Source organism: Spermophilus citellus, assembly GCF_964194105.1.
Source record: "Spermophilus citellus genome assembly, chromosome: 17".
NCBI classification, from domain to species: domain Eukaryota; kingdom Metazoa; phylum Chordata; class Mammalia; order Rodentia; family Sciuridae; genus Spermophilus; species Spermophilus citellus.
This window is the reverse complement of record NC_138199.1, coordinates 25,690,283-25,711,518: the sequence shown is the minus strand read 5'-3', so window position 1 is coordinate 25,711,518 and position 21,236 is coordinate 25,690,283. Positions and strand designations below refer to the sequence as shown.

At 52.2% G+C, this 21,236-nt stretch overlaps 1 protein-coding gene across 3 annotated transcripts; it reads right to left on the bottom strand.

Annotated features, from left to right (window-relative positions):
• Positions 1 to 123: 123 nt before the first annotated feature.
• On the bottom strand, positions 124 to 16,554 carry P2RX1 (purinergic receptor P2X 1). Of its 3 annotated transcripts, none has more exons than XM_081272928.1 (12): positions 16,225 to 16,554; positions 7,735 to 7,879; positions 7,418 to 7,489; positions 6,899 to 6,968; positions 6,551 to 6,647; positions 6,209 to 6,403; positions 5,831 to 5,972; positions 3,184 to 3,311; positions 2,531 to 2,621; positions 1,967 to 2,032; positions 1,490 to 1,591; positions 124 to 1,370 (listed from the first exon to the last, which is right to left on the bottom strand). In XM_081272928.1, the coding sequence occupies exons 1-12, from the start codon at positions 16,359 to 16,361 to the stop codon at positions 1,305 to 1,307; spliced, it is 1,311 nt and encodes a 436-aa protein (XP_081129054.1). In that variant the 5' UTR covers positions 16,362 to 16,554; the 3' UTR covers positions 124 to 1,304. The 3 variants fall into 3 exon arrangements, with proteins under 3 accessions (XP_081129054.1, XP_081129055.1, XP_081129056.1); XM_081272929.1 differs by having other exon boundaries at positions 6,209 to 6,289; XM_081272930.1 differs by lacking the exon at positions 6,209 to 6,403.
• Positions 16,555 to 21,236: the final 4,682 nt, after the last annotated feature.

Here is a 21,236-nt window from a genome sequence, read left to right as displayed (position 1 = left end):
ACTGGCAGACCCACAGGGGCTTCCGTGATTGCTCAGCACAGCCTTGCATCCCACAGATGGGCACACTGAATTTTAGAAAGGTCTGGAAAGAAGGCAAAGACGGCAGAAATTCGTCCTCATTCCTTTTATTGTACTCCACCCCTCACTTTTCCCAGACCTTGTGTTCTGACAGAGCCAGGGAGGCCGTGGGAGCTGGAGTTGGCCGTGGGCAAGGAGCCCAGGATTTGGCTTAGGCTCCCATTCCAGCCTGAGGTAGCTGAGTAAGGATTTGTGGCTAGAAGGGATGTCCTAGCCTGACACACTAGGGAAGAAGCATTTCCCCATGGAGGTGACACAGCATGGATCATGTGTCTCTGCTTGAGGGTGTAGGTGTGTCAGATGGTTGTGTTTGCAGGGCCCCAAGCTGTTCAAACACAGGGCTGTGTGCATGTGGGTGGTGTGTACATGAGGGCCGTGTACATGTAGGTAGGTGTGCATGCACACGGGGGTGTGTGCATGAATCACTGTGTGGCACGTGAACACACTACACACTTGCTGAGGGTGTCTGAAACCCTGCTCAGTGTCCATACCTGCCAGTTGGTGCAGACCCCGTCCTAATCAAGAGCTCGGAGTCAAAAAATGCTAAGACAGCAGTTCTTAAATGTAGGTCCCAAAATGTCCTTGATGCTTGCCATCAACACAGATCATTGTGGCCAGCATGGGAGTTTCCGGTTCAGGAAGTCTGGGGTGGACCCAGGCACCTGCATTGTCAATATTCTCCCCAGGGAAATCTGAGGCCAGGCAGAAATAGGGCTGGAGCACACCTGTCTGACAGAACTTTCATCAGTGACAAGCACTGTCCAACATGGCAGTCACTGGCCACGTGTGTCCACCAAGCAGTCGAAATGTGACTCGTTCCATTGAGGAATTGAATTTTTTTTTATTTTATTGAATTTTAATTCATTTAAAGTTAAATAGTCACCTGTGGCTAGTAACTGCCATATTGGAGGACACAGATCTAGAGAAATTGAGGCAGAAGGACGGACAATGAGGGCCCCAAGAGATAAGCACAAAGCTGGGGTACCAATGTGTGAGGATCCCCAGGCTTTTTCGACCAGGAATGACTGAGACTGGAGTGGGGCTTTCTTGGGGTGGGGGGTACAGAGTTGGAGCCAGAGTCCTATCCTAAGCTGCTGGTAAATGGTATCCGTTTGGCTAAGAGGGTAGGACACTGCATGGGAGACCCTTCTGCCCTTGGCTGGGACCCACCAGGGCCCCAGCCCAAGGCCAAGTGCTGCATCCAGTCAGGAGTCAAGGGCTCAGGGTCAGGAGGTCCTCATGTTCTCCTGCAGGCCCAAGGTGGAGCTGGTGGCTGCTGGGTCATGCTCGCCCTATATATGCATTGAGGGGATACAGGTCAGCCGCAGAAGTTGCTGCCCTCTAACCCCCACCCAGCACAGACACACAGGCCTGAGGTCTCTGAAGGGCCCAATTCAAGGAGTTCTCTTACTGCCTTTGGCCCCATGTCCTCAGCATACTTGAACTTCTTCTGCTTGTAATAGTGCCTCTTGGGCAGGATGTGAAGTAGCAACAGATCACAGAGTACGGTGGCCTAGGGGCAGGGAGTGGCAAAAGGAACGTAGGAAACAGATACAGAACCTGGAGGAAGGTACAGGACTTCCCACATCTCACTGCTGTCCTGGCCACTATGGGCCCTGGCTGAATCCTGCATTCTAGACCTCCGTTTCCTGGTAGGGCACCTCGGGACCTTCAGGGAACCAAGAAAGCCCCATCCTACCTCTATCCCACCCCAGCTCTGGGCCTTGGTGTCCTCAGACATACTATGGGTGGTAAGGTGGACAGCTTGCTCAATAAGGATGGACAATTACAGTCAAGTTTGGGGATGAGGGACTTGCTACTGCTACTGAGATACAGAAGGTGGTGGGGGCGGACCCCAGCACAGTGACCCAGTGATCCCAACACTTACCACCCCGAAGATGCCAATCCCAGAGCCAATGGTGGTCATTGTAGGGATGATGTCAAACTTCCTGGCCTGGTGGTAGGGCCCAGGGAAAAGAAGGGTTAACTGTCAGAAGGCACTCAGCTGGAAAAGGCCAGGCTTGGGACAAGGGGCTTCCCGGCCCTCTCTTCTCAACTATGACCTGTCCACTCTGCCTGGTGCCAAGGGATCTGATTCTTCATGGGGAACCAGCTGCTGGTCAGTAGACCTGAGAGTTTTTGGTTTTGTTTCATTGTTTCTGGTGCCGTGAATGGAACCCAGGGCCTCACACACGCAGGGCAAGCACTCTACTTCTGAGCTACATTGCCAGCCCTCAGACCTGTGTTTGCCCTAGATTCTGCCCCCCTGAACCCAGGGACATTATGAGGGAGGCATGGTCACTATCTGCCTGGACACCACCCATGTCCCACGTGTCATTAGAAGAGACCTGCTGAACAGACCCTGTCCTGTCCAACTTCCTGTCATCCTTAACTACAGAAACCCAAAGGCAAGATGTGTCTCAGTAGCCATCCCCTCATACAGGACACTCACCTTGCCATCGACTAGGATGTCAAAGCGAATCCCAAACACCTTGAAGAGGTGACGGCGGTTGGTCCCATTCTCTACATAGTGCCTGGCAAACCTTGGGGAGGGGGCGAGGTAGCAAGAGAAGGTGATGGAAAATCGTCTTAGATGTCAGAGCTTCAGGGACACCGTAGCCCACAGAGGTCCATCTCCACAACATTTCACAAAGGGAGACTCACAAGCCACATTCTAGCAATGCCACACTCAGCCTCTGCCCTAACTCCTGCTGCCAGTGCTCCTGACCAGTGGGCCTCAAAGGGACTGAGACCAAAGGGCAGGGGACTCAGGCCTTCAAGATCTTGCTCCCTGGGCTGGGGTTGTGGCTCAGTGGTAGAGTACTTGCCTAGCGTGTGTGAGGCACTGGGTTCGATCCTCAGCACTACATATAAATAAATAAAATAAGGTCATTTGTGTGGCTTAAATGTAAACTCCAGCCATTGACAACTAAAAAAAAAATATTTAAAAAAAGATCTTGCTCCCTGCTGGCTTCCTGGTTGGCCACCCACACAGGATGGGAGCCATCCTCTGCTGCCCTCTGGGAACCCTTGTTCAGCCCCATGGGATTCTGGGAGTAGAAAAGCCAGGAGGACCCTAAGGAAAGATGTGGTCCTGGCAGGCACCTGAAGTTGAAGCCTTCAGACAGTTTTTTTTCCCCATATAGCCCGTGGAACTCGTAGATGGGTTTGCAGTGTCGTATGTGCCAGTCCAGGTCACAGTCCCAGTCGATGGTGATGCCGACCACCCCACCCTGTGAAGGAACGAACACAGGTGTTTAAGATCTGGAATTTCAGGACCAAGAAATTGTCTGTCTTAGAGCTGGTGCCTACATTTACTCCATGAAGAAACATTTTTATTTTTTTATTTTTTTTTTTAAAGAGAGAGTGAGAGAGGAGAGAGAGAGAGAGAGAGAGAGAGAGAGAGAGAGAATTTTTAATATTTATTTTTAGTTCTCGGCGGACACAACATCTTTGTTTGTATGTGGTGCTGAGGATCAAACCCGGGCCGCACGCATGCCAGACGAGCGCGCTACCGCTTGAGCCACATCCCCAGCCCCGAAGAAACATTTAAAAAAAATATTTTTCTTTTAGTTGTAGATGGACACAATAACTTTATTTATTTATTTTTCTGTGGTGCTGAGGATGGAACCCAGCGTCTCGCACATGCTAGGCGAGTACTCTACCACTGAACCACAACCCCAGCCCCTGAAGAAACATTTTTGACTGGAGAGAAGACAGTGGGGTGCTGCTTTGGGGTAAAGGTCCTATCACCCTCTCTAGCTTCACCTCCTACTCATCACATTTCACACTCTAGCTTTCTGATCATTTCTAGAATATATCAAGTTCTTCCTACCTTAGGGCCTTTGCATATGCTATGCTTCCAGTTTTCCTCAAGGCTGGATTCTGCTCATCCTTTGCTCATTTGCCTGACAGAGCATCCCTGAACACCACACCAATATGTCCATTGTCATTCCTTCCTGCTGTACTCTTTGGGTTGGCTTTCGGAAACTCTGACACATTGTAACCATTTGTTTATTTCCTTTGATCATTATTAACCCCTCTCCTCCAAGACTGTAAGGTCCAAGAGGATGGAGCTGCCTGGGCATTTGTCACTGACTTCTGAGTTTCCAGCACTCGTCATGAAACGGGAGGCAAGCAAATAGTTATGAATTAAAGTGAATTAAAGAGTGAATCTGTGGAAAGAGAAAACTTGAGAAAGTGAAGCTCCTCTGGGCCAGGCAAGGAATAGGCTGAGCAACAAGGTGAGAGTCAGGAGGGAGTCAGAGAAGAGGGGGCTGGGAGCTGAGCAATATGGCAGGAGGTTGCAACTGACAAATTTCCAGTGGGGAGATTTTTAGGAATAAAGAAGAGTTTCATTCTATTTTGCTTTTGGTACAGGGGCCGTCCCCTACTGGCTACACCCCACCCCTTTTAATTTTTTTAAACTTGAGTCAGGATCTTGCTAAGTTGCTGAAAGCTGAACTTGAACTTTCGATTCTCCTGCCTGAGGGTCCATGGACATTGACTACAGGCAGCGCTTCAGTGCTGGCTCAAGTTCAGTTTTTAGGTCATTTGTGTTTCTTAAATGTAAACTCCAGCCAGGCACGGCAGCGCATGCCTGTAACCCCAGCAGCTCGGCAGGCTGAGACAGAAGGCTCAAGAATTGAAATCCAGCCTCAGCAACAGCCAGGCGCTAAGGAACTCTGGGAGACCCTGTCTCTAAATAAAATACAAAAGAGGGCTGGGGATGTTGCTCAGTGGTTGAGTGCCCCTGAGTTCAATCCCCAATACCAAAAAAAAAAAAAAAAAAAAAAAAAATTGTAAACTCCAGTGGCCTGTGGGTGGAATCTGACCACACCCATTGTTAGTGTAGTATCCGCTGTGCTTCTGCCCTACAGTAGCTGACCTGGTTAGCTGACCCAGAGGCCATGCAGCTTGCAAAACTGACAATATTTACTAAAGGGCTCTTGAAAGAAAAAGTTTGCCGACCTCTGCTGAAGTCAAACATGTCATGAGTGGGGTTCTATGGTTACATCACAGAAAATGGACAGATTTCCATCCCTAAATAGGCAACTGCAGGAATACTAAGGAGCACCTGAGAACAGGACATAGGCTCGCCAGGTGCCAGGCAGTGCTGAAGGGCTGGCCCAGGTTTGCACTGAGACAACCACAGGAGACTGGTACTATTAGAGTCCTCATGTGACAGGTGCTAAACCCAGGCTCACTGAAGTTAAGAGACTCATTGGAGATCACACCACCTACCAAGGAGCAAAGCTGGGATTTGAACCCAGTCTCCCAGGTCCATGTCTATTACAAGAGACTGCTTCTTTCAGAATACCAGGGGACTGTGAGTATCACGGGACACAAGATTTCTTAGAGCCAAGGGCTATGGAATTCATTCCACTTTTACCTAAAAATTTAAAAATAGCAGGACCCTGCGGGTATGGCTCTTTTAGAGTGCTTGCCTAGCATGCACAAGGCACTGGGAACCATTCCCTGTACCCTGCAGAATAAAATAATAGCAGGACATCAGCAAACATCCAGGTGATGTCTGCCCACATCTCTTTATTCTGGGCACCTCTTCTGAGCTGTGTCTAGGCCAAGCCCTCCTGAGGACACAGGCCTGATCAGCAGGGGCCCAGTATTAGGGGACAGACTCATACATATACTGGGCCTATACCAGGCAGGATTAGGAAGATGAACTGACCCTGAAAAACCTTTACTCTGCCCTGAGCCAGTGCTCCCCTCTGCCTGGCACCCCCTGCCATACCTTGACAGCCAGGCTACTGAAATCCTGGCCAGACTCCTGTACTATGTAGCTGAGGTTGAATAAAGGGCACAGAGGGTGCAGCTTCTTGTCGTAGAGGCAAGTCTTCATGTAGCTGGCATTGACCTCCTCCACTAGGTTGTTCCTATGGGGGCAAAGGGCATTGGTAGGAGCCATGTGCCAGATGGGAGGGTGGCCACCCTGCCCTGTAGCTCTGGGGACCCTCATAGGGCTTCAGAATGCCCCTTCTGCTACCTATCCCAGGAACCCCAACCCAGGCTTCCCCCTCTAGAACCACAGCAGCCTCAATGGAGGCAGACAGCTGAAAGCATCCCAAGAGCCTGAGGAGCTGCCTGAGCGCTGCCCACGGTTCCCACGTACCTCTTGACCTGGAAGCGTGGAAAGCTGATGCTGTTCTTGATGAAGAGGGTGAAGTTCTCGGCCTCTCGGAGAAGGGCAGGGCTGGGGGAGATTGCACTCACACACCGCCCCTCCCCAGGAGTGTCCCGCACGACCCCAGGGCTGGGGACGGAGGACACCCAGCTGCTCCCACAGCCTGGCATAGTTGGAAAGGGGCTGGGAGGGGGGCTTTGGCCCGAGTCACACGGATGTGGTCAGGACAGGTCAAAAGAATCCTGACCAGATCCATTCCAGATGCAGTTGCCCCTGCATCTGGGCTGGAACCCTGCCCCCAAGTCCCTGAAAAGACAGGGCATCGGTTACCTTGGGATGTTGTCATCCACCTCCACGGGGCACCAGCCAAAGATCTCACACGTCTGCACAGTGCTGTTGAAGGCCACACACTTGCCCGTGCGGATGCCTAGGGTGAGGGAGGAGCCCCTGGGTGCCCACTCCAAGTTACGGGTGTCCCTCCCACGGGAGCTCCCTGTGATGGGACACTGACAAAGAGGACTATGAGGACAGAAATAGGGCTGGGTCTGGGGCAGGCAGCCAGGCCAGGATGACAGAAGAGAGAGAGCAACACTTGGGCAGGGTGTGGAGAGAAGCGGGCTGGAGGGCACAGGCCCTGGAGAGGGGCCCACAGAGGCACTAAGAGGAGGCTGAGCTTACCTTGGGCCTTCCTCTTTGCCTTCCCAGGGGTACAGCCACTATTGTTCTTACACGTGCCTCCTTCAGGGTTCTGGGGGAAGAGAAGGCTGCTGGGCCTTGGCCTCTGGGATATGGTCCTGAGAACAGCCCCTCCCATCCCTGGGGCCTTTGGCAGGCATGGGTGGACTCTCAGAATCTTGGGGGTGACCCCTGCTCACAGCCTCTTTCTCCCAGTCCCCACCACTCTGGGTCCATGCCCAGCTGCCTATCACTGATGTGAGCTGGCAAGGGGTGGAGAGGGTGTGGGGGAAAGGAGGTGGTACTCAGACATGGAATCCTGCTGGGCACACAGCCAGGTGGAAGGCTTGGCACTGCCAATGGTGGATGGCTACTTTGTATGACTCTATCTATGCCTGACATTCTACCATTGGGTGACTGCAGGAAGTCTTTCCCATGTCATCTCCAGTGCCCAAGGGACTCCTCTTCCATGTTATTTTCCTTTGTGGGGGATCCAAGAAGGGGGCAAGCAGAAATCCTCACCTCTGCGCAGTAGTTTTGAGCCTGCTGGGGGGTCATGATGAAATTGGTCATGACCACGAAGGAGTTGTCCCCCTGGAAGTGAAGAACAGGGCTGGGATCTGGCACAATAGCTCCTAGAACCCAAACACGGCCCCTGTATGCCCCCGGAGCCCAGCAGCCTCCACACCCCATTATGTCACATGGGGTGATAGTACCAGGCTCACAGTTCAGGAAACTGAGGCCTAGGGAGAGGAAGGAGCTGGGCTGGTTCCATGAGAGGGACAGAGCCCACCAAGTCAGGCCCTGAGGGTGGAAGGTGTGGCCCCGAGGTGGCTCACCTGTGCTGGGAAGACGTAGTCGGCCTGGTCCCAGACCTGGAGTTTGCTCTGGAGCTCAGTCACGGCCAGGCCTTTGAGCTTCACAGACACACTGCTGATGAGGCCCCCTGAGGTCTGGTAGCCCTTCTCGTACACAAATACCCACCTGCAGGGACACAGGGGACTTATGGTCCTGGGCCAGAGCTGAGTGGGCCATTCAAGGATGGCAGGCGGCTCTGTGGGCTTCTCTCCTTTCTGGAACCTGCTGGATGTGTCATGGCTTTCTGTTTGCCCTCCCCAGATGCCTCTCTGAGCCACTCTCTGCTTCAGAAGCTCTTGGACCGGAGGCAGAACAGCCCACCTGCCATCCCCTGCTGGCCTGAGCCTGAAGTTCCACCATCTTTTCAGAGCATCCCAGGGAGGAGGCCTTCCAGATTCCAGGAGCAGGGTGTGCCTGTGGGCCACCCCTTGGGACCTCCAATCCTCTGTCCCACAATGCCCCTCCTTTCCTGTGCTGTGCCTGACGGCTCTGAGTCTGGCCACTGGTGTCCAGTGGCCTGGATTTGAACCCCAGCTCCACTCCTCATTGGCTGTGTGATTTGGGGTAAGCTATCCAGTCCTCCTGTGCCTCCCCTTCCTCCTCTGCAAAACGGGAATAATAATAGTGCTTGTAATTTGTGTTAGATGAGTCAATGCATGAAAAACACTGGGGACTGCTACAGAATAAAAGCTATATAGACATTATTATTATTATTAATATTTGTTATCGTCATCATCATCATCATCATCATCATCATCATCATCATCATCTCAGCCAGGCTGGGATCCCCTGGAGGGGGAAGTGTATGGGGAGGTGACCCTCTGAAGGGCTTAAAGAATCCAGCCCCCTAGCCTCACCCTTGTGGCTCAGGCTGGAGGTCTCCCAGTTTTTTGGGGGGAGGTTCTGGCCTTCCAATCCCAAAATTGAGAACCACTGTCCCTTTGGGCTGACACTCTTAGTCTGAGAGGTTGGGTGAGACTGACCTCCCTCCAAGCCCCAGGGGTAGGCACATGACCAACACTCACCAATCAATATTTCATCTCCCTGGCAGCAGTGATGGATGGCATGTGACCAGGGGAGTCAGCAATGAAGCCAGGATTCAGGGGGAGAATTACTGGGAAAGAAATACCCTCTCTGCCCGGTGACTAAGCAGGGTGGAAGCAAGATCAAAACCTCAAAGTCATCTTGGCTGCTTCAAAGAAAGAGCAACCTTGAAAATGAAGCCACCTTTGAGGAAGGCTGAGACAGGAATTGGAGAGGGACAGATTCCTGGCAATGTTGTTTTAGACCTGGATCCAGCAGGCCTGAAGCACACTTGGAAAAATCTACTTAAGGTCTGTTCAGTTGCATAAGCTGATCAGTTCCCTGCCTTTATGTAAACCAGGTTGAGTTTGGTTTCTGGATGATGCTTCTCTCCAGGAGTGAGGGTACTGTGTGGATGTGTGCGTGCATCTGAGAGAGACCCGTTAGAGTATGTAGCTGTGTACTTCCAGGAAAACCTTCGTCCACCTGGAGGTAGATGTGTTATGTCTCCTCCGTCCCTCGCCTGTCAAGCTCACCTCTGTCAAGCAAGCTCAGGCCCTCTACTCCCCCATCCTGTTCCCCAGAGCTCAAGCCTGGTGACAGAACCTCCAGGGCTCTCAGTTCCAGTGAGGCAGCTCACCAAGGTCCCTCCTGTCCCCACACAATGCATCCTTCCTTCTCCAAATCCCTCTTCCAGCCTGCATCAGCACCAAGCTTCTCCCAGACATCCCCCACTCCTGGCCAAGTCTAAGCTTGGTCACTGCTGCCCCCTGCAGGTCTCAGACTGCATCAGGTGAGGCATGACAAAGGCCCTCCAATAATGTCCTGAGCCGGAACACTGCCTCCAGCAGCATCAGGAACAAGGGACATCACCCACCCACCCTCCTTTCAGCCTTCCCCTAGGAAGGCCTCTGGCTCTGCACCAAACTTGAAGGAGCTGTTTTGGGAGATGGGGAAGCTGCTCCCTATTCTAAGCCCTCCTGCAGGAAAGTCACTGGCTTCCCTCTGGGCGCCACATCCCAACATCCCAACGGTATTTCTCTTTTTGCCCAATACCAGCTCCCCACATGGTAGATGGGGAAACTGAGGCCTGGGGAAGTGCCCCTCCCCAAATTCAGAGGCCAGGCAGGAGGCGGCTCCCAGGCTCTGCTCCCCTCCACTGAGCCACACTGGCGCCAACGCGACTCCCAGGAGCCGGGCCAGGTTGCAAGCTGCAACGAAAGCAGAGTTTCCTCTGTCTGCCCCTGTGGCTGCTGGTCTTGGGGGTCAAAAGGAAAAGTCAACTCTGGCATTAACGACCTCAGTTCTGGTAATAATAGAATGACCATGGCGCCAGGCCTGCCCCTCCACAGCCATGCCTTGACCTGGCCTGTGGTCACCACCCTGAGAAGGCCACCAAGGAGGTCTGAAACCAAAGACACTGGCACCTTCAGAAGTTCCTCCCCTTCCAGAAATAATCTTTCCCAATTTTTACACCTCTCTTGGGGCTCTCTTCTCCAGCTTCTCTTCTGGTAGAAGAGGAAATGGTGATTGACCCAGGTTCCCATAAAAACCCTGCCTTTTATCAGCTGTGTTGCTTCAGCCTATAGACTAAACTTCTCTGAGCCCTGATTTTCTCCATAAAGCAGAGGTGACAGCACTACCTCAAAGATGCTGTTCATTCAACAAATATTTAGTGAAGCCATGTATTCAGCCCTGGGGTGGGCCCCTGAAGTAAAGGCATGTAGGTAATTGGGGGAAGTTTCTGTGAGTTCTCATTAAGGAAATGAGCTCAGGGTCTGGCACAGCAGAAATCATTAAAACTAAAATCTCGGACTGGGAGTGTAGCTTAGTGGTAGGGTGCTTGCCTAGCATGTGTGAGGCACTGGGTTTGATCCTCAGCACCACATATAAATAAATTAATATCTGTTAACAACTAATAAAATATTTTTAAAAAACCCGAAAGTCTCTTATTGCCACTGTCTCTGGTCCTCCTTCACTCGTTTCCTTTCCCTGTCCAGCCACACCCTTTCCCTGGCTTCCATTCTCAGTTGTGGGAGAGCCCTGTGTGAGCTGTCAAAGACATGTGACACCTGGAATTTTGTTGTCCCCAGATTCCTGTCTCCAGATCTGTGCTCTCCCCAAGGTTCAGTTCTGCACATCCATTTATTCGTTCAACAAACATTTATGTTTAGAGTCCATATCTTGCGCCAAGCACTGTCTAGGCAAAAACAGGCAAATGAACAAAATAAAAATCGTATACTCAAGAAGCCTATGTACAAGTCAAGGCTCCAGTCACTTGGTGATTCCCCTCCCCAGACATCTCACAGGTACCTCACATGCAACTGGACCCTTTGCAAAACAGTCCTTCAGTGACTCTAAAAGTTACACACCGATTCCATTTGACACAATCCCACTAGTAGGTACCTACCCAGGAGAAATAAAAACATATGTCCAGCCTGTCACAAGGGCTCACACCTGTAATCCCATAGACTGGAGAGGCTGAGATAGGAGGATCATAAGTTTGAGGCTAGCCTCAGTAACTTAGTGAGACCTGTCTCAAAATAAAAGATAAAAGGGCTGGGGGTTTGGTTCAGTGGTAAAGTGTCCCTGGGTTCAATCCCCAGTACCCCCCCCCCCAAAAAAAATCCATGTTAACACTAATACACAAATATTTAGGACAGCATTTTTCATAAGAGCCAAGAAATTGAAAGAATCCAAATATCTGTCCCCAGATGAGTGGTTAAACAAAACGTGATATCTCCAATGGAATATTATTTAGCCATAAAAAGGAATGCAGCAGAGGCACAAATTACAACCAATGTGGATGAACCTTGAAAATATTATGGTAAGAGAAAGAAACCAGACGTAAAAGGGCATGTGTCATGATTCTATTTATACAAAATGCCCAGAATAGGCAAAGCTGGCTGTGAGAAAGGGAAAAAGGGGGGTGATTAATAAAGGGGTACAGGATTTCTCTTTGGAGGAATGAAATGTTAGAGAAATTATAGTGGTGCTGGTGGCACAACTTCATGAATATTTAAAACCACAGAATTGTATTTCTTAAAGGGATGAATCGAGGATGTAGCTCAGTGGTGGTGCTTAGTACATGCAAGGACCTGGGTTTGATCCCCAGCACCTAAAATTAATTAATTAATTTAAAGGGGAATATTATGGTATATGAAATCAATCCAAATGCAAAGTACTAACTACAAAGTACTAACTACAAAAATTCAATTGACCCAGCCATGCACAGTGGCCCATGCCTGAAATCCCAGCGACTTGAGAGGCTGAGGCAGAAGGATCGAGAATTTGAAGCCAGCCTCAGTGATTTAGCAAGACCCTGTCTACTGGGGAGATTTAGCTCAGTGGATAAGTATCCCTGAGACCAAAAATAAATAAATAAATAAATAAATAAATAAATAATTCAACTGGTACAACCTGAACTCTTTACCCCACAGAAGAGCCTGGACCAGGTGTGGGCACACAACCAGGCCCCTCTAATCAGGACATTCCATTTTCTTGATCACAATGATCAGTTCTGGGAGGGGCACATGACCCAACCCCCTCCCCCATAAGAATTGGACTTGGGACTTTTGCCCGAACCCTGAAGGAAGGAGATGCTCTTGCACCTCGGGAGTAGCTAACCTGTGGGGATGTCAGTGTGGATGTGCCATTTTGCCACCATGAGGACAGAGAGTCTGCCTGATGCCTCCATGGTGCCTGAGCATGGTGCCTCCTCAGAGGAGAGCAGAGCCAGATCCTGGATAGCGTTATTTGAGAACCAAAATTGGACCAAACTGGATTCCTCACTTCCCCCATAGAACTTGCCCCTCTATGTCCTTGTCATGGAGGGTCCATCCAGGCCTGAAGTCCCAAATGATCTTTCAATTATATAAATCAATCAATACCCCACCCTTGCCAGGCATGGTGGTGCACACCTGTAATCCCAGTGGCTCGGGAGGCTGAGACAGGAGGATCACAGATTCAAAGCCAGCCTCAGCAAAAACCGAGGTGCTTAGTGAGACCCTGTCTCTAAATACAAAATAGGGCTGGGGATGTGGCTCAGTGGTCGAGTGTCCTTGAGTTCAATCCCCAGTATCCCCACTCCCCAAAAAAAACCCCAAGCCATCGTGTCTTCTAAACCAGTTTGATTGAGTTTATTTTGTGGGAACTAAAGTAGTTCTGGCTAACCTATCCTCAGCTCCTCCCTCTCCCTCTGCCCCCACTGTGTCCTGCCCCAGGCCCCTGCCAAAGCACTCAGCATGGAGAAGATACTTCAGAAATAGTCCCTGTGTGACTACTTGTGACCATAATTTGTATCTGTCCTTCTCTCTGTTTTGTACACTCTGTTATCCACTTTGTGATTTCTAAACACCTGTTTTTTGTTTTGTTTTGTTTTTATGATGCTAGGGATGGAACCCAGGTGTGCTTAGCCACTGAGCCACATCCCCACCCTTTTTAAATTTTTATTTGAGACAGGGTCTCACTAAGTTGCTTAAGGCCTCGCTAAGTTGCTGAGGCTGGCTTTGAACTCATGATCCTCCTGCCTCAAGCTCCCAAGCCATTGGGATTACAGGTGTGCCCCACCATGCTTGGCTGACCACTTGATTTTAAGAGCTCTGCATAGAGGTACAAGGGACAAGTGAGGACTGTAGTGAGAAGAGGCCCAGAGGGGCCAGAAAGAGAGCCAAGAGCAACTCTGCCCAGCCTACAACTGCAGGCCTTTTGTTCACCACTGGGTCATCTTCTCCAGGGAGGCCTCCTAGGAACCCCACCACAAAAGGCACTTGCAGATTCTCTTGGGGACCCTCCAGCATCCTTCTCCTCCTCCTCCAGCCAGACCTCCGTAGACAGGAACATGTCCCAGCATGCCCCTAGGACATACCTGCATAGTCACGATATCATATACCTCCAGTGACAGAAAATAGCAGTATCTGTGAGACCACCTTACTGTGAGCCAAAAGAGGCCCAGTCTTCCAGACCCTGAAGCCCACTGGTCCCCTCCACCTTCTTGTACCTCCCAGAAGAGCATGCCCAGTGGAGACCTGTGGACCTGTTCCAGTTCTCAGCTGCTCAGCTTCTCTGCCTCTGCCTCAATAACTCTATCCCTAAGGTTCAGGGTCTCCTTCATCTGAGTTGTGCTCCAATGTTTGTCCCCTGTTCAGCTCTGCTGTGCCTACCCACCCCCCACCCATGCTTTGCCACCCCTGGGACCTAAGGATCTGAGTCTCCTCCCATGTTCCCTCCGTCTGTCCTGCAGTGCTCCAGGGACCACATACTCAGAAAGGGAGGGTGCTCAAGCCAAAGCTCGTCATCCTCGTTAAGAGAGAGTTGTCCCCTCCAGCTCCTGCCCATGGTACAGTTGGGAAACTGAGGCCTGAGATGCCGAGACTAAGTCTAGGCTGCATCAGGGCTTCAGTCTGCAGATGGGACCTCCTGGATGCGAGGGTCAGTGCAGCACTGGGAGGTGGCCAGATGAGGGCGACAGAGACAGCAGGAGCCGCAGCCCAAGCTAAGCAGAGCTGAGGCGCGGTCTTGGGGGCAAGGCAGGAATGGAGGGCAATCTGGGGTGTTTTAGTGCCCCTCTCTGCGGGTGCTTCCTTTCCAGGATATTTAACTGTCTTTGGAGCCATGCACCTGTTTCAGATCCTGGTTAGCCTCTTTCTAGCTGAGGGCCAGCTAGATCCCTGTGCTGGTGAGCCCCACGGACACTGAGAAGGACCATATTTATTTGAAAACTGAGTAGACTGTCCTGAGAGGGAAGATAGCAAAGGAAGGAAATAGTGAGATCCTCATCACTGAAAGTATCTGTTCAAGCTTGGATGGCAGCTGGGGCACACCCTGCAGCGGGTACATAGACTGTCCCTCAAACTCTGACAATCGGTGCCTAACCCACAAGAGGAACCTGGTGCTGCTTACTGGGCCTGATCTGAAATCAGAATGGGGAGCCCTCGGGCCAGAGTGAGGGTGACCTTCCCCCAGCCTTTTTTGGTGAGTGTCAGGTTGGACTTTGGGGAGTGATTTCTCTTCCCTGGAGGGTCAGGAGTGAAGCTGACAGTGGGCTTGTAGATCTGTCCGTGCCTGGTGCTCTGCCATCAGTACCCATTAGAAAGTTCTGCAGCGGCCTTGTGATGCTGGGAAAGAAGGGCAAGCAGAAGCCCAGATTGGGGCAGGAGGCCTAAGTCCTAAGCTTGGCCTTGCTACTGACTTGCAGTGTGACCTGGAAACCCCTTGGGCTCTTCTCTGGTCCTCACTTTCCCTTGCACGCTCAACCAATATCGAAGATGTCAAATTGGTTTGTGAACAAGAGGGAGGCAGAGGCCAAAAGACACCACGGGGTCCTGGCCTCAGCTCTACCTGATCAGGTCTGAGACTATTTGGGATGCCCAAAGTTTTGGGGAGACCAGGACGATGTGACCACTGTTTGGGCCTCCGGTCAGGCCACCCTGAGCCCCACTTGGCAGTTTAGAGCCACAACAAAAATGAAGGATGGGTAGATCCCTCAGAATCACACAGCACAGTCAGGCTAGGGCTACTGGGTCCCCAGGTCCCCAGCAGGAGGTACCTCCTTCAGGGTTCCAGGGGCTCTAGGAACCCCCTGCAGTCATGTGAGTGGATATGATATACCATACACAGGGGACAAGCATCAGTCAGACTCAGACACAGTCAGGGCACATACACATGGGCACACACCCGATACCTGGAACATGGACATGGACACAGAGCTCTGGGTAGGACACGTGCATCTACATGACACAGGCATATGTGCCCCTGCGGCACACATGTGCAAGCTCCTGCCAGACCTGTCTTAGCTTCTAGGACAGCCAGACTGACTTTAGGAAAATGGCCTCTGCGTGGTCCCCAGCCCAGTCAGATGACAGAGGGAATCCCACCTGGCCCCACCCTGTACCCTTGGCTCAGTAGGACAAGTCCAGAGATGCCCAGAAAGGAGCTGTCATCCCTGGGAGCAGAGCTGACCTCCACCATTCAGATACCAGGTGTTCAGAATTTGAGGGTTTCTCTGCTCCCAGGGTCTCAGATATCTTAGGATAAGCCTAATTTAGACAGGGAAGGTGGGAGCAGAGCCTGTCCATCTCTGGCCTGTGAAAGAGGATATGGCCTCCGTCTCAGTAGTAGTGTCTAGTTTGGTGGGAGGTCAGAGGTAGAAGGAGCCTTGACCGTGAAAGCCACTCACCACTTGAAGGAACTCAAATCCGAGTCAGTTCCTCAGAACCTCCATGTGCCCCAGGCAGGGTGATCCCTCCTGCCCCAGCATCCCCATCCCGACAGTGAGTTAGCAACATTTTCCCTCTGTCTAAACGGCAAAGCGGCTGACCAGGAGGGCTTCCGGATGGTTGGAGAGAAAGAGGGCTCCTTGGCATCAAGGAGAGCATCCCAGATCTGAGAGGACAGAGCCAGGCTGGGGGCTTTTGCGTGAAGGTGGTGGTGAGGGGTCCCAGACTCACCCAACGACGTAGATAAAAACCACAAGCTGGATCAGCCGGAAGACAATGCCCACCTTCTTGTTGCGCACCAGCACCATGCGGGGGGTGTCATACTCAAAGAAAAAGGCAGCCAGCTTATCCTGCAGCCTCCGTGCCATGGTGGGCCAGGTTGGGGTTCAGGACTGAGCCCCCTGCACACCTTTGCTGTCAGGACACCCACGTCTACAGCGGCAGAGCTCCTGAGGGTAGGTGAGGCCAGAGGTCAGGAGTCAGAGGTCAGCTGGAAAGATGCATGGGGTGAGAGGGAGAATCCTTGGGTGCTCAGAACAACTCTGGGCCCCTGGCAGGCAATGGACTGCAGGCCAGCAGTGCCCGTGACAAATAAATTCCCAAAGATAGACAGAGGCGGGGCTGATGGGGCCACCCAGGCCCAGCCCCACAGCCCCTCATCGCTCCGCCTGGGCCCTGCTGGGCCTCCGGAAACAGAAGCTGTTGGCCGGAAACCACCAGCCACCAGTCACATAGGAGCAGAGATAAATCTATCACTTCCCCCAACCCACCCCCAGAACCTGTCAGGACAGAGCTGGAGGATCTGGCCAGACCCTGGGGGGAAGCTGGGGTGGGCTCAGACTAGAACACCCTCAAAGTCAGAGACCATCCGCAGCCCCACACAACGTCACCCGCACACTACCCCTAGGTGGGCAACTCGGTCCCTGGGGCCTATGGGGAGAAGCAGAGAGCACTTCAGTTCCCGCTGCCTGACACTTGCTGAGCCTGCCTGCCCTGCCGTAGTGCACCACCTGCTACCACCTGTCCCTGTGCTGAGCCTGCACTGTGCCCAACCAGCTTCAGCTTTAGGCTGGCACCTCCCCTCACCACCTTCCCCTCTTTCTTTCTGTCCTGCCATGGCCATACCTCCTGACCCCGCCGCACCCCGATTCGTGACCAGCAGATGGAGAGAGAGGGAGGCAGATGCCCAGACAAAGCAAGGACCACTTTGGTCACACATTGCCATGGGGCCTGAAGTCCCAGCAGACATCCTCAGACATCCCTGGGTCTGCCACTTATTGACAGTGGGGATCAGGAGCGTGACCTCGCCTCTCTGAGCCTGCTTCCTCATCTGTAGAGGGAGTGATGATAATGGTACTTGTCTCAGAGGTTGAGACCCATCCCTGGGGGATGGGTCCTGACAACACTGAGGACAGAGGTCTTGAGGACACTGTTGAGTTTGGGGTCTGGCCCTTCTGCAGCCTCTCCCCTCCCCAACAGTAACTCTGGCCCTGAATCTGGGGCCCCAGACCCCAGAGCTGGAGACCTCCTTACCCCATGCTTAATTTTGCAAATGATGCTCAGAGGGGAGAGATGAGTGACCTAAGCTCTCCATGGACAGTATTGGAGGTTCAAGCTTGAAGCAGGGGCCTCCCAGCCAGCCCTTACCTCAAGAATTCTGTCCAGGATGCCCCCCACTCCCCCACAGGGCTGATAAGGAATCTTCTTCCTGGCAGGCCACTAGCGGGGGAATTGCTCTGGGCGGGGAGCCAGGCCCTGGGGCTGGGAATCCTGGCTGCCCCCAGAACCAGCATGAGCAGGGTTGCTTTCTGGACAGCAAGAGGCTCCCAAAGAAGGCAAGCCCACAGCCCAAGCCCATCCCTCCTCATGAAGGAGAATAGCCTCACTACACGCAGAGCTGTTGCCGATCCAGTGGGGATAGATAGCTCAGGGCTCAACTGTTCGTCGCCACCTTCAAGGGGAGTTGGCAAGAATCCTGCAGTTTTCTAAGGAAAAAAGATCCAGAGATTCTTGGAGCCAGAGCTGTGGTTGGCGGCACATCCCCTTGGCCTGGTCTTGACCCCAAACAAAAAGCCCTACCCCTCTCCCAGCTGACCCAAGGTCATTGGTCTAGGAGGCCCCAGAACACTAGCAGTGTGTGACGGTAGTGGGTATGTGCTGAGGCTGAGCCATTCCTGTGCCTCTCTGTACCCAGCCTTCTCCCTGGCACCCATGCCATGTTCCGGAGAGGAGCAGGCAGTGAGGAAGTAGGGGAAGGAGGGAAGGAAGGAAGGAAGGAAGGAAGGAAGGAAGGAAGGAAGGAAGGAAGGAAGGAAGGAAGGAAGGAAATGAGGCAGGCAGGCAGTCATCGTCTAATCCCTTACCCTTCTCTCCTCCTCCTCCTCCTCCCCCTCATTTTTCTCCTTTCTCTTATTCCTCCTCTTCCTTCCCTCCTCCTCCTCTAAGGAGCCAGGCTTGGAGATGGACAGACGGACAGCAAGAACCACATCCTGCATACATGTGCTTCTGTTACAGCCTGGGCATTGGCGCTGACCTTCAAAAGAAGACTGTCATGGAAGACAAGCTCATTTGGAGAAATTAGCAAATCCAAAAAGTGTGACCAAAAACCTAAATTTCTTTTCTTGCTAAGAAACCTGAGAGAGTAAGACAGCCAGCTGATGGGGTCCATGCTTATCTCATGCCTAATTTTGCAAATGATGCTCAGGAGGGAGCATCTTTCTCACCCTTGGCCACAATTCCATCTAGCACCTTCAGGGACAGACACCTGTTTGTTCTGGGCATTATGGGGACATGGGTGGGTGGGCAGAGGTTAGAATTTCACACACTAAGCAGGGTTTTCTATCACAGACTTAAGAGGTAGGTATCAGAATCCCCATTTTACAGATGCAGTTGAGTCCCTGGCCCAAGGTCACAGAATAAGTAGTTTCCATGTCTGCTGGTGACTGAAAAGGAGGTTCCCCAAAGTCTGAGGGCTTGGCCTAGGGCCACTTAAAGACTCCAGCACTTGAGATCCTCCAAGCCTGCCTTATAAGCCCAAAGGCCGGGTGGCCGTCTCGGGTACTGGGCCGGGCCTTGTAGGGAGACAAAACCCTGCTGCCAAGCACTCGGCCCCAGGATGGCCTCCCCTGCCTGGCTAAATTTAGAGGCTCTGTGGTGCATGGAGGGGGCTGGTGCCCATCCTGGAGCCACTGCCCAGGTCTGGAGGCCAGCCTGAACCCTCAAGAGAGTGTGCACCAGGCTCCAGTTGCTCTCCTTAGCCACCCAGGTCCCAAGGGTCCCAACACCTTAGTCCAACTCTCATGCCGTCAGGCCTGCCTGGCTGTCCTGGGTTCCACAGTTCCAAGCAGCCTCTCAAACAGCACTGAGCAGAGACCTGGGGCAGCCTAACAGACTATCAAGGGGAGGTGGCAGGAAGGCAGTCATCTATGTGGAGGCCTGGGGCACAGCTGTGGTCACCAGGGTGGCTTCTCCCCATTGTTGGGACTTGTACAGCCGCTCCCCTTACTATGTGTGGGCCATGACCAGGCTGGGAGCCATCTTGCCCAGTGCTCAAGGACCCTGTTTGTTCTCCATCCCTCAGGGCTGTTTCCCCTTGGGTCCCAGACTCTTCAAGTTCCTGAAAGAAAGGAGCCCCTGGGGCTGGCTGAGGTCTCCTCCACTTCACTCAGGAGTCTCCATCTCCTTCCCAGCTCCACTGGACGCCCCAGCACCCCCATGCAGGACACACACAAACCTGCCTCTCCAGCTCCTATCTTTTGATTTATTCATGTATTTTAAATCAAATTAGGTAGTGGTATAATTCACATATAATAAAATGTACCCATTTTAGACACAGGGTTTGATGAGCTCTGACAAATGCGTGGAGCTCCCTCTCCCCATCCCTGCAATACATCATTTCTAGAAGGTTCCCTCCTGCCCCTTTGCAGTCAATCTTTCCCAAGCACCCAGGCCGAGGCAGTCACAGATCTGCTTTGTCACTGCAGATTTGTCCTGTCTTTTCTAGAACTTTGTAGAAGTGGAGTGGAATCACATAGGATGAGCTCTTTTTTTGGGGAGAGGGGCTTATTTTTACTCAACAATGATTTTAAGTTTCCTTCCTGCTGTTAATCTATCAGTAATTTGTTTCCTTTTGCTGCTGAGGATACTCTGTTGTGTGGACATATCACAGGTGAACTTTTGGGCCCTATAATGAGAAAAGATGTGACAGACACCCAAGCCAGGTCTTCAGGGACACGTGTCTTCCTGTCTCTGGGTTTCTCCCCCATTTCTCCTAACACAGATCCAACATGGTCTTTCCCTCCACTGTGAGGGGTGGAGGATGGGGGGCCTGGGGAGCATGAAGTCCTGGTCTCTGGAGGGGCAGAGGAACCCACGGGCATTTTGGCAGCTGCCAGAGAGGAGTGTGCCAGGGCTTGCCCTGGAATTCCCTCCTGGGTGAGCAGCTGCGAGGTAAGGAAACCTCTCTGTTTACCTTGGCCGCCCCGTCTTGGCCTGCGGACTCCATGCTGTGGGCTGGATAGAGCTGGACTTGAGCAGGCCTGGGTAGGGGTGGAGGCAATGTAGGCTTAGCTATGGAGCCCCAGAGGCTTCTGGGAAGGTTGTAGCTGGCACAACAAAAGTCCCCTCGGCCTGACTTAGCCCCACAACCTGCCTGTCTGCCACAATGGTCAGGTTCTCAAAAGGCCTTGGGCAAGACATCACCTTTCTGGGCCTTGGTTTCCTGAGTTCAAATGGAGTCGTAACACCTCTTGGCTCAATTCACAGGCCTGCTGAAGACCCTGGGAGATGAGGAGTATGAAAAGGGTTTTGTGTCCGAGAGGTCCTATAGATGGCCCTTGTGGAAAGACTTCTTTCACCCATCCTCACTCCCTGGGAAAAAAACCTAGAAGCCCCTAAAGGCAGGTCTGTCTTTTCCAGTCATGGACATGCAGCCTCTGCAACTGCATTAGGCCTATGCTCAGAAACAGAAAGGTCTGACACTTGGCGTAATATTCTGATGTTACTGTAATTCTTCATTTTTGAACAAGGGGATCCATGTTTGCATTTTGTGACGGGCCCTGCAAATTGTATAGTGGGTCCTGCCTCTGGTCTCATTGGCAGGGCCTGAGTGTCCTTCCCAGGTGAGCTGAGGATTAGACACCAAACCTTAGTGATATGTCCTCCCTCCAGCTCAAAGAAACAACGGACATAGCTAGTCCCTTTCGAGAGCCCTGCTCCCAGAAAGGCAGGGCCACCTGGGCAGG

Coding starts and splice junctions, on each gene's coding strand:
- P2RX1 (XM_081272928.1), bottom strand. CDS start 16,361: ATGGCACGGAGGCTGCAGGATAAGCTGGCTGCCTTTTTCTTTGAGTAT. Junction 7,880..16,224: donor GTTTTTATCTACGTCGTTGG/GTGAGTCTGGGA, acceptor GTGTCCCTGCAG/GTGGGTATTTGTGTACGAGA. Junction 1,371..1,489: donor AGGACATGGGGCCAAAGGCA/GTAAGAGAACTC, acceptor ATGCATATATAG/GGCGAGCATGACCCAGCAGC.